The 13,647-nt window shown below is 36.8% G+C and overlaps 1 protein-coding gene across 1 annotated transcript in view; it reads right to left on the bottom strand.

Moving 5' to 3' along the window:
- Window positions 1-13,647, bottom strand: part of ELP4 (elongator acetyltransferase complex subunit 4) — a 227,412-nt gene that overhangs the window by 171,129 nt on the left and 42,636 nt on the right. Inside the window, exon 4 of the mRNA XM_043908655.1 lies at window positions 4,665-4,793. Coding sequence (XP_043764590.1) covers window positions 4,665-4,793 — 129 coding nt within the window. The remainder of the gene's footprint in view (window positions 1-4,664; window positions 4,794-13,647) is intronic.

Genomic DNA, 13,647 nt, shown 5'->3' with positions numbered 1-13,647 from the left:
AGTGACAAAGGAAGACATTCCCAAAAAGTGATATTTTAGTGGAGTCTTGAGAAAATGGGAAAGCAAATCATCTGGAGAAAACCATTGTAAAATCGTAAAACACTCAAGCTCTAAACCTTGAAAACTTAGGTTTACGTGTAAATGTGCAACGTGGCAGAAGTTTACTCCCATAGTAACAACTGCAAGCACACCATACTCTAAAAGGAAAAAACAGAATAAGCAGTATTACTCATATATAAAAGGGGGTAGGAACAGTGTCTGCAATTACAATACAGAAAGAAACAACTAAAATTATAAAGAAATAAAGAATTTTCTCCCCAAATTGAAACAGGTTTCATAACAAGCAGTGAGAGAAAGTCTTAAAGTTTCAATTACTCATATTTTCACTGACAACTTTACTTCAAGAATGTCAGTGACCATGAAAAGACCAGAACCAAGATGAGATAAGAGTTAAAAAAGAAAAGGAAATGGAAGATACAAGTATTTTATATAAAGTGAAACTGAATTGGTATACTATCTTTACAGAAAAACTAAATTCAACTTAGAGTTTATATTCTTAATGTCTTTCAGAACACACCAGCAGAAAAATCAGAAATACAGTTACTTTATACAAAAGTCATCCTTAAGCCCAGTACTTAAATGAATCTGCCAGATTACAGGCATGAAGTTTTTGCCATTAGGGTTCTCAAGTGTAAATCCTACATTGTTTGCTTTAATCCTTATAAATTAATTCACATTTTCCAAGCAGAACAACTACATTTATTCTGGCCTCTTATACAGTTCTCATTCACATTCTAGGCTATCTCTGCAACAATTTCTGACTGTTGAGCTTCCTTTTACTTTTTAATACAAATGTATGGTTTTCTACTGTACACATTTACCATAGTTTATTATGGTAAATTACCATATTACCATTATTTAACTAGTTGCTTACTGATGGACATTTGGACTATTTCTAATTTTTTGCTATAAAAAATCATGCCTCATATACAGGTCATGCATATTGAATTTTACATCTGAGTAAATATATTAATGCTGTAAATTTCCAATAAAGAATCAAAGGGTACAAGATTTTGTAATTTTGAAGGATACTGACAAATTACCCTTCATGGAAGCCATTTACATTTCTACCAGCAAAGCATGAGTACTAGTCTCTTCCTGTCTTTGCTAATTTAATATCTTACCAAACATTTTAGATTATTGACAATCTAGTAAAAGAAAAATGCCAGGTTTTAATTTGCATTAAATTAATTTTAATTTAGCTTTAATTTGCATTTCTTTTGTTATAACTGAAATTTGGCATCTGTTCTTACGTTTAAGAGCTACCTAAATTTCTTCTTTTTACAATTTTTCCTGTTCTTAAAAGTTGAGATGGTAGACTATTATTCTATTATATAAGCTGCAAGTACTCCCTCTCCAATTTGTAGTTTGTTCAGTCACTTAAATCACACTTAAAAATGATACTATTCAAACACCATGCCCATCTGAATTAGAACAATTAACCACTGCTTAATATATGCCTATTACAACACATTTTATACTTGGAATACAGTTGATGCTTAATCAGTATTTTCTGACTGAATGAATAAACGGCATTAATAAAGGTGCTAGAGATACAAGAGAAAATAAAACAAGTTCTCTGCCCTATACAGAAATCTTTCTGGTGGAGAAAAGAATGATACTACCAACTAATTAAAAACAATGTATAAAAGTACTTTAAAATACACGTGGTATTATGGAAACAAATATAAGAAACTAGATAATTACATATTATTTACACTTGGAGAAGGATGAGTTGGTGAGTCAGAAAGTGAAAAGCATCGTCAGCAGAAATACAAGCAATTCACAGAGCAGTTCTCAGAGCAGGGGTGAATATAGTTTTATGCACACACAGGACACAAACCAAAAAGGTAGGCTTGGATCAGGCGGTATAAATCCTTTATACAATCTTGAGAAGTTTATATTTTCATAATGTGGGCTTATAATGGATTTCACCTCATAATTCAAATTCTCATTAACTGGTAGGAACCACCCAGACACTCCACAGAGAATTCTAAGGCTGGTCTGAGGTTGGCAGGAAGGTAATGTGATTGACAGTCTGCCATGCATTTATTTATTTAAGTTTGTTTTCTAAATGTGTGAGCCCATTTCTTTCTTTCTTATTTATTTATTTGGTTGTGCTGGGTCTTTGGCGTAAGGGCTTTCTCTAGTTGTGCTGCAATGGCTTCTCAAGGCTGTAGCTTCTCCTGTTGTAGAGCTGTGCTTCAGTAGCTGTGGCTTTCATGGGCTCAGTAATTTTTAGGAAATATCATCCCATTTACAATAGTATCAAAAACAATAAAATACTTAGAAGTAAATTTAACCAAGGAGGTGAAAGATCTCTATTATGAAAACTATAAGACATTGATGAAAGATACTGAAAAAGATACAAATAAATGAAAAGGTATTCCATGTTCATGGATTGTGGAATTAATATTGTTAAAATGTTAATACTACCAAAAGTCATTCACAGCAGTGGTCTCCAACCTTTTTGGCACCAATGACCAGTTTTGTGGAAGACAATTTTTCCATAGACCGGGGCAGGTCAGGGAGGAGTAATTTCGGATTATTCAAGCATATTCTTGATCTTGAAGAGATCAAGAAGAGATGGAAAGAATACACAGAAGAACTGTATAAAAGAGATCTTAATGAACTGGATTACTATGATGGTATACTTAGTCACCCAGAGCCAGACATTTTGGAGTGCAAAGTCAAGTGGGCCTTAAGAAGCACTGTTGCTAACAAATCTAGTGGATGCAATGAACTATTCAAATCCCTAAAGGAGGATGCCGTCAAGGTTTTGCATTCATTATGTCAGCAAACCTGGAAGACCCAGCAGTGGCCACAGGACTGAAAAGGTCAATCCTCATCCCAACTCCCAAGAATGGTAGTACCAAAGAATGTGATAACCATTGGACAACTGTACTCATCTTCCATTCTAGTAAGGTCATGCTTAAAATCTTGCATGCTAGGCTTCAGCATTATGTGAACCAAGAACTTCCAGATGTCCAAGTTGGTTACAGAAAAGAAAAAGGAACTAGAGGTCAAATTGCCAACATTTGCTGGATTATACAGAAAGCAAGGAATTTCAGAAAAACATCTACCTCTGTTTCATCGACTGTGCTAAAGCCGTTGACCGTGTGGATCATGACAAACTGTGGAAAGTTCTTAGAGAGATGGGAATACCAGACCATCTTACCTGTCTCCTGAGAAACATGTATGCGGGTCAAGAAGCAACAGTTAGAAACATGTATGGGCAAACTGATTGGTTCAAGATCGAGAAAGGAGTACGACAGGGCTGTCTGCTGTCACCCCGTTTGTTTAACCTATACGCTGAGCATATCATGAGAAATGCCAGGATTGATGAGTTAAAAGCCAGAATCAAGATAGGTGGGAGAAGCATCAAGAATCTCAGATATGTGGATGACACCACTCTAATGGCAGAAAGTGAAAAGAAACTAAAGAGCCTCTTGATGAGGGTGAAGGAGAGTGAAAAAGCTGGCTTAAGACTAAATACTAAAAAAATGAAGAACTCAGATCATGGCATCTGGCTCTATTATTGCATGACAAACAGAAGGGGAAAATGTGGAAATAAGTGACAGATATCCTCTTCTAGGTCTCCAAAATCACTGCAGATGGTGACTTCAGCCATGAAATCAGAAGATGATTACTTTCTTGGCAGGAAAGTGATGACAAACCTAGACAATGTATGGAAAAGCAGAGACATTTCTCTGCTGACAAAGGTCCATACAGTTAAGGCTAAGGTCTTCCCAGTGGTCACATGGTGTTGTGATAGATGGATCATAAAGAAGGCAGAACATCAAAGAGTTGATGCCTTCAAACTGTGGTGCTGGAGAAGACCCCTGAAAGTCCTTAAGACAGCAAGGAGATCAAATCAGTCAGTCTTAAGGGAGATCAACCTTGAATATTCACCGGAAGGACTGATGATGGAGATGAAGCTCCAGTATTTTGGTGATCTGATGAGAACAGACAACTCATTGGAAAAGTCCCTGAGGCTGGGAAAGATTGAGGGCAGAAGGAGAAGAGGGCGTCAGAGGATGAGATGGCTGGATGGCATCACTGATGCAATGAACATGAACTTGGGCAAACTCCGGGAGATGGTGAGGGACAGGGAGGCCTGGTGTGCTGCAATCTATGTGGTCGCAAAGAGTCGGACATGACTGGGTGACTGAACAATAACTACTACGGATGTAATGTACATAACGATGACTGTAGCTAAGACTGTTGAATAATATACAGGAAAGCTAAGAGGGTAAATCCTAGCATTCTCATTACAAGGAGAAATATTTTTTCCTTTTTCTTTTCATTTTATTCATATGGGATGAAGGATGTTAACTGAACCTATTGTAGCAATCATTTCACAACTTATGTAAATCAAACCATCATGCTGTACACATTAAAGGTATAAAGTGACATATGTCAATTATTTCACAATAAAATTGGGGGAAAAAGTCATCTAGATAAGATACTCTACAAATAAGTAATTATTTAAATAAACAAATAAACATTGTATTGCATTTAAAGAGTAACAAGTATATCACAAGAGATTCTATAAAATGAAAACAAATATATTTGCCAATTTTGGAAAGAGTTTGTTGACTTACCTCCATCTTGGGTAATAACTGGTAACGCCAAGCTATTTTCATCTTAATATCAGATTCTATTTTATGACTGCATACATCTTCATCGCATTCTTTTTTATAGCTATCATCAATTAATGGTGCAGGAAGTTTCTAAGAAAACAGAATGACACATTATTAAGCATCTGTGGTAAAAAAAACCAAAAAAGTGACAATTTTTAAAAATCATAATATTAGAACTTTCCAATGTGTTAAAAATTGACACTTTAAAATTGACTCCAGCATAATATCATGACAATATTGATATTCTACAGTAGAGAAAGATTTACACAGTATTAAATGTGAAATTTAACTTTTTACTAATGAGCTAGAATTTGAAAAAAAAATCAAATTTTTATACTAGCAAAAATCAAATGCTGTTAGACACTATGATTATCAAAAAAAATTTTATACTCTTAAAGTCTAGAATTAACACTTTTGTGTTATATGTAATTATTGTTATGTTTGCCACAAGGTAAAAATAAAGCATGCGCGTAATCTGTTTACTGGTTTGTAATTCTAGAGTTAAAAAAACTCATTCACCAAAATAATGGGTGAAGTAAAAACTAAGAATAAAGACATTTATTTTGTCCATATCAAACATTAGTTTTGCACCTGCAAGCCTCTGACTCTAACTTTAACAATGAAAATAGAATTTAAAATCTCTGATTAAATGAAGAGACAAAGAATTCCAATTTTCCTTACTTAGAAGCTGATCTACCAAATGAGCTACTGAGTGGCTACAAGAAAACATATAGAAAACATTGTTTTGTGAAGAGTCCACACACTTTTTGGAGAAGGAAAGCACAAGCAGTAATTTTGTTTTTTATCAACTATAATCATAAACTGGAGCATTTGGATTAGTAAACATAATCTTGTGTGTCTTCAAAAATTAGTGTAAGCTGCAATTTATACTTTACAGGATTAAATTTACTTATGCTTAAAACTGTGTCAACTAAAAATTATAGTAACCATCATATATTTTAGTAATCTCCTAAAAGATCTCACAGTGGATTCACTCTATAATATATGCTAGTATTAGACACTAGTTGTATCATTAAAACTCTGACTATATTATACCGAGCAAAGCATTCATTTCTTACAAAATACAAAGTAACATTTTTTCAATGGAAACCAATATATGTGTATAGTTCAACATAGCATAGAGGTCCTAAATTTGAATTCAGCAACCAGATTGTTCAGATTCAAATCCTGACTTTGCAGTTGAGCTGTATCTGTGGTTACCCTGACCACCTGGAGCACCTCTATACGTCTCCATTCAATACTGGAAAAATGCAGATAGTAGTATTTACTTCATTGGTTTGTTGTCAGTAATAAATGAGGTAAAAATGTAAATGCAAAGAATGGTACCTGTCACATGTCAAGCATTCAATAAATGTTTGATTATGAGAATTCAGTCAAATCACTGTCCTAATTTTTACTCAGAGCCACACATTTTGTATTGTCAATATTAGGCAACATTTAGTATAAATATTTGTATTTTTTTCAATCTCAGGAACATTTAATAACAGTTATGACGAAGGTCATAACTCAACAACAAAAACATTAAAAACTTTTTTCAAAAGAGACAGTGTATATTTTTAAAATGTATACCACACTGTCTCTCATTAGTTAAAATATATCAACCTGGAATAGAGATGTTCTAATATTAAGGTGTATAGTATTAAGGAACTAGACTAAAATATCAGAGATCTTTTATTAATATGGCTAAGACATGTAAACAAGATGAGAGTATAAACATAGGTGAGCATTTCCTTATAAATCTTATTAAATATGCATCTACTCCTATGGTGGACATTTCACCATTTCAAAAACTTTTATAAGATGAAAATTACAATGATTCCAATTTCAGTACTGATAAAACAGATGCTCATTTTCTAAAGAGGAAAATGTTCAAAATATGTATAGAAAGTACACTCTAACTAGTAATATTCATCTAAAGGTTATGTTTTCATATATATAAATAATAAATATACATATATTAATATATGCATATATTAAGTACTTTCAATTGAAATAAAAATCACATAAAACAAAATTGATTATTTTAAGTATTTTAAAGTGCAGTTGAGTGACTTTTAGTATATTAAGAGTTGTTCAGCCATTACCACTATTTACTTTCAGAACATTTTCAATACTCTCAAAAGAAATAGTACACTCATTAAGCAGTCACTACCCATTCTCCCTTCTTCTAGTCCTGGCAATCTTTAATCTACTTTCTGTCCTATGGATTAGTCTAGTTTAGACAATTAATTTAAATAGAATTATGTAACACACAATTTTTGGATCTGTTTTATTTCACTTAGCGTGGTGTTTTCAAGGTTCATCCATGTTGCTATATGTATTTCATTTTGTTTTATGACTGAATAATATTCCACTGATTGGATATATGTCACGTTTGTTTATCCATTCATCAGTTGGTAGACATCTGGATTGTTTCTACTTTTTAGCTGTTATGACAAAGCAGCTATGAATATTCATGCGTGAGTTTTAATGTGAACATATATATCCAATTCTCTGGGATATACACCTAGGAAAGGAACTGCTGGGTCATAAGAGTTTTACAGGAACTACAAAAATGTTTTCCATAGTGGCCGCACCATTTTATATTCTTACCAACAATGTTTGAGGGTTCCAATTTTTCCACATCCTAACATTTTTTCTTTCTTTATTGAAAAAATAGCTATCCTAGTAGGTGTGATGTAGTATCTCACTGTAGTTTCGATTTGCATTTCACTGATGACTAATGATGTTGAGTTTCTTTTCATGTGTTAGTTTTGGACACTTGTATATATTCTTTGGAAATATGTCTATATATCCTTTGCCCACTTTTTAACCGGGTTCTTTACATTGTTGAGTTATGACAATTCTTTATCTATTCTGGGTATTAGACCCTTATTGTATATATGATATATTCTCACATTCTGTGGTTTTGTCTTTTCACTTTCTCACTAGTGTGTTTTGATGCAAAAACATTTTTAATTTTGATGAAGTCCAGTTTATTGTTTTTTTTTCTTTTGTTGGTTGTACTTTTGGTGTTGTATTTAAGAAATTAATGCCTAACCCAAAGTCATAAAGATTTATTCCTTTAATTTTTTCTAAAGTTTTAGATTTAGGATCTGTGGACAAGATGGCAGAATAGAAGGATGTATACTCATCTCCTGCAAGAACACCAAGATTGCAACTAGCTGCTGAACAACCATCGACAGGAGAATGCTGAATCACACCAAAAAAAAAAAAGATACATTGCATCTAAGAGCAAAGGAGAAGTCCCACAAGATGGTAGGAGGGGTGAAATCACTTTTAGAATCAAACCTCAGAACTGCCAGAGATGCTTGGAGGACACAAACAAAACCTTGTGCACACCAGGACTGAGGGAAAGCAGTGACCCCCACACGGGATTGCGTCAGACCTGCCTTTGAGTGTCTGAGTGTGTCCGCAGAGGCACGGGTCAGCAGTGACCTGACTCAGGGACAGGGCTCTGGCTGCAGCAGACCTGGGAGGAGCGGCATGTGGCATACGTCCTCTTGGAGGAGGTCGCCATTAGCGCCACTACAGAACCGCCAATACACCACCCACAAACTGGAGAACAAGTATACAGAAGCTCTCACAATGTTGCAAAAGTTCTAGGGCCCACAACAGATTTTCTGACTTGGGGATCCAGCAAAAGGGCTGAGAACCCAGGAAAACAGACTCTTGGAGAGCACAACAAAACCTTGTGCGGACCAGGACCCAGGAGAAAGGAGCTGCTGCTGCTGCTAAGTCACTTCAGTCGTGTCCAACTCTGTGCGACCCCATGACGGCAGCCCACCAGGCTCCCCTGTCCCTGGGATTCTCCAGGCAAGAACACTGGAATGGGTTGCCATTTCCTTCTCCAATGCATGAAAGTGAAATGTGAAAGTGAAGTCGCTCAGTCGTGTCCGACTCTTAGCGACCCCATGGACTGCAGACTACCAGGCTCCTCCATCCATGGGATTCTCCAGGCAAGAGGACTGGAGTGGGGTGCCATCGCCTTCTCCGGGAGAAAGGAGCAGTGACCCCATAAGAGACTGAGCCAGACTTGCCTGTGAGTGTTTGGGAGTCTCCGGTGGAGGTATGCGTCGATAAGTGGCCTGCTGCGGGGCCAGGGGCACTGATTACCAAGGTCCTGGGAGCCCACTGTGCTGGTATAAGTTCTTCTGAAGGAGGACCCATTACCACCATTACAGCTACCACAGTTTGGCCTCAGGCCAAACTACAGGGAGGGAACACAGCCCCACCCATCAGCAGAAAATTGGATTAAAGATTTACTGAACATAGCCCCACCCACCAGAGCAAGACTCAGTTTTACCCACAGTCTGTCCTTCCCAAGGAAGGACACAAACTTCTTATCCTCATCCATCAGAAGGCAGACAGAATGAAAACCACGACCAGAGAAAACTAACCAAAGTGATTACGCCAATCACAGCCTTGTCTAACTCAATGAAACCATAAGCTATGCCATGTAGGGAGCAAAGCAAAGGAGAAAAGGAAATATATACCCATCTGAATGCAGAGTTCCAAAGAATAACAAGGAGAGATATGAAAGCCTTCCTCAGTGATGAATGCAAAGAAATAGAGGAAAACAATAGAATGGGAAAGACTAGAGATCTCTTCAAGAAAATCAAAGATTCCAAGGGATTGTTTCATACAAAGACAGGCACAATAAAGGACAGAAACTGTATGGACCTAAAAGAAGAAGACGATACTAAGGTGGGAAGAATACACAGACGAACTATACAGAAAAGATCTGCACGACCCAGATAACCACGATGGTGTGATCACTCACCTAGAGCCAGACATCCTGGAGTTCAAAGTCAAGTGGGCCTTAGGAAGCATCAGTATGAACAAAGCTCAGTTAAGTTTACTTAAGTTGCTCAGTCGTGTCTGACTGTTTGCAACCCCATGAACTGTAGCACTCCAGGCTTCCCTGTCCATCACCAACTCCCGGAGCTTACTCAAACTCATGTCCATCGAGTCAGTGATGCCATATAATTCCAGGTGAGCTATTTCAAATCCTAAAAGATGATGCAGGAAAGGGCTGCACTGTATATGCCAGCAAATTTGGAAAATACAGCAGTGGCCATAGGACTGGAAAAGGTCAGTTTTCATTCCAATCCCAAAGAAAGGCAAACTACCATGCAAAAGAATGTTCAAACTATCACACAATTGCACTCCTCTCACACACTAGCAAAGTAATGCTCAGAGAAAGCAAAGCTAGAGAATTCCAGAAAAAACATCTACTTCTGCTTCATTGACTATGCCAAAGCCTTTGACTGTATGGATCACAACAAACTGTGGAAAATCCTTCAAGAGATGGGAATACCAGACCATCTTACCTGCCTCCTATGAAACCTGTATGCAGGTCAAGAAGCAACAGTTAGAACCAGACATGAAACAATAGACTGGTTCAAAATTGGGAAAGGAGTACATCAAGGTTATATATTGTTACCCTGCTTATTTAATTTATTTAACTTATATGCAGAGTACATCATGTGAAATGCCAGGCTGGATGAAGTACAAGCTGGAATCAAGATTGCTGGGAGAAATATCAATAATCTCAGATATGCAGATGACACAACCCTTATGGCAGAAAGTGAAGAGGAACTGAAGAGCCTCTTGATGAAAGTGAAAGAGGAGAGTGAAAAAGCTGGCTTAAAACTCAACATTCAATAAACGAAGATCATGGCATCCGGTCCCATCACTTCACGGCAAATGGGGAAACAATGGAAACAGCGAGAGGCTTTACTTTCTTGGGCTCCAAAATCACTGCAAATGGTGATTTTGAAATCACCATGAAATTAAAAGTCGCTTACGCCTTGGAAGAAAAGCTATGATCAACTTAGACAGCATATTAAAAAGCAGAGACATTACTTCGCCAACAAAGGTCCATCTATCAAAGCTATGGTTTTTCCAGTCGTCATGTATGGATGCGAGAGTTGGTCTATAAAGAAAGTTGAGTGCTGAAGAATTGATGCTTTTGAACAGCGGTATTGGAGAAGCCTCTTGAGAGTCCCTTGGACAGCAAGCAGATCAAACCAGTCAATCCTTAAGGAAATCAGTCCTGAATATTCACTGAAAGGAGTGATGCTGAAGCTGAAGCTCCAATACTTTGGCCACCTGACTTGAAGAACAGACTTATTGGAAAAGACCCTGATGCTGGGAAAGACTGAAGGCAGGAGAAGGGGACGACAGAGGATGAGACGGTTGGATGGCATCACTGACAACTTCTGGGAGTTGATGATGGACACATAAGCCTGGTGCGATGCAATCCATGGGGTCACAATGAGTCGGACATGACTTAGCGACTGAACTTACTGACTGACCAGCTGAAAGGGTGTGAAATTACCACCCCAATGGGTCTAGGAGCCAGAGGATTGAACCTAAGAGGTGCATTCTTGGGCCTGAAAATCTTTTGAAATTTGCTTTGTTAAATTTAAGACTTACTTGGGATATATCATCCATTCCTTCTTTCTGATTTCTCCCTTGGATTTGAAATGTCTTTCCTATGCCTGTCCCACCACTGTACTATGGAACCACCTAACTTGCCTGGTTTCACATGTTCAGTTAGTACTGGTTATGGGATTGGACTAAATGTATCTTGCATGAGAGAAGGACATGTATTCCCAGGGGTGGGGGGAGGGGAGGGCTGGGGAACACAAACATTCAGTCTATAACATAGTGTGTCTGGCACACAGTAAGCATTCAATAAATGTTTGAGGGTGTAATGAATAATGGCTAACAAATCTGTTTCCAATCATGCGATTTCTGGACTTAGATTTTTAACAGCCTTCTGGATATTCTACCTGAATGCTCAACTACATGTCAAATTCAAAGTATGTAAGAAGTCAGGTTATTGTCTTTCATCCTTCTTTCCTTCCTTTCTGTCAGCTCTTCCTCCTCCTTACTTTCTCCACAATTATTTCCTTAATTAATTCCCTCTCCTGGCTCAGGGCAGCATGTAGCAATAGAGCTCTCAGCTGACTCTTAAGTATCTCAGAAAGAAGATATGATTGTAGTTTGTACCTTTTTTTATACTGTTCTCTTACAAAGTGGACAATGTGTGCTAACCCAGTAAGTCCTGAGCTTCTCTACTTCTGAGTCTTTATTACTGCTGTTTGCTTAATGTTGTTGCTTAGGGGTTTGCTTAATGTAGTAATCTGTATGTTTGGATAGCCAATAAAAACTCATTTGATAGAAAAGAAGAGCATAATTTATAATAGCAGGAATTATAAGTTAACTCATTAAAAACAACAATTTCATTAAATTAACAGTAAAATTAAGGGAATTAGTTCAAAACAATATAGAAAGGAAATGCCATGAGTAGGCCGCAAATCAATGAACTTGAAGATAGTAAGGGAAATTATCAACAACATAGAGGGAAGCAAGTAAGAAGAAAAAGAATAATTCTAGCAAGCTTTTTCATATGAACTGCTGAGCTGAATCTAAAATTTATTCAGAAATGCAAAAGCCCTATAGTATCCTAAACAACTTTAAAAAAGAAGAAAGTTACGACTTAAAATATCTAATTTCAAGACATAAAAACAGAAGGATGAAGTCCATTTAAGATAGACATATGATTCAATGGAACAGAAAAGAAAGTTAGGGAAGAGACTCAGATATTTTTTTAATTGATTTTCTACACAGATGCCAAGGCAATTTAATAGAGACAGGATAACAACAAATTCTTAGAAAACAACAGAGGAGAAAACAGTGGTTTTTAGGTAGTCCAAGAATCAGGAAACTGGGCCAAATCCAACCAGTCACCTGTTTTTGTAAACAAAGTTTTTGTAAACATAGTCATCCTCCTCTGTTTAGGAACTGTCTGCCTGAGTGATACAAGGGCAGAACTGAGTAGTTGTGACAGAGGCCACATGGTCTGCAAAGCTAGAAACATTTACTAACTAGTCCTTTAAAGAAAAGTGTGCTCAACTCTGAGTGATCCAAATTTTTCTTAAATAGGAGAAAAACAAAGCATGAAATATACTGAACTTTAAAAATGTTTTTCAAATGACACTGTTAAGAAAACAAAGAAGGAAGCTATAGATTGGGAGTAGATATTTGCTAAACAGTTATCTGACAAAGAATTTATATCCAAAATATAAAAGAACACATAACTCAATGACAAAAATGCAAACGGTCCAATAACAGGTGGACAAAAGAGTTGAACACTCTACCAAAAGATACATGGATGGCAAATACAAGAAAAGACGCTCGATATCATTAATTATTGTTATTGCTGTTCAGTCGCTCAGTCGTGTCCGACTCTGTGATCCCGTGGGCTGCAGCATGCCAGGTTTGCCTGTCCTTCACTATATCCCGGAGGCTTGTTCAAACTTGTGTCTATTGAGTCGATGATGCCATCCAATCATCTCATCCTCTGTTGCCCCTTTCTCCTCATGCCCTCAACTTTTAGTGATTAGGAACATGCAAATTAAAACCACATCGAGTTATCACTATATGTGCACTGGAACTGTTAAAATAAAATTTAAAAAATGGTAATACCAACTGTTAAAAAGAAAGCAGGCAAATGGAATTCTTATATACCACTGGTAAGAATGCTAAACTGCGCGGCTACTTTAGAGAAGAGTTTGGAAATTTCTCTAAAAAGTGAACAGTCACTTTCAATATGATCCAGCAATTATCTTCTTAGGTACCTGCCAAAGAGAAATGAAAACATGTACAAAGACATGTACATGGACGGTCACAACTTCATTTAACAGTCAACAGGGGAAACCCAAATGTCCATCAACTGGTAAATGGCTAAAAAAGTTAGTTAGAGGAAGAAACTCTACTGATACACATAAGAATATGGTTAATCTAACAATCATTACGTTAAATGAAAGAAGCCAGATATAAAATATTATATACTGCATGATTCCACACATGTGAAATTCTAGACAAAGCAAACTATTAAGACGGTAAGCAG

Source organism: Cervus elaphus, chromosome 1, assembly GCF_910594005.1.
Source record: "Cervus elaphus chromosome 1, mCerEla1.1, whole genome shotgun sequence".
In the NCBI taxonomy this organism is placed as follows: domain Eukaryota; kingdom Metazoa; phylum Chordata; class Mammalia; order Artiodactyla; family Cervidae; genus Cervus; species Cervus elaphus.
The sequence above is the reverse complement of the archived record's forward strand: the minus strand, read 5'-3'. Positions and strand labels throughout refer to the sequence as shown.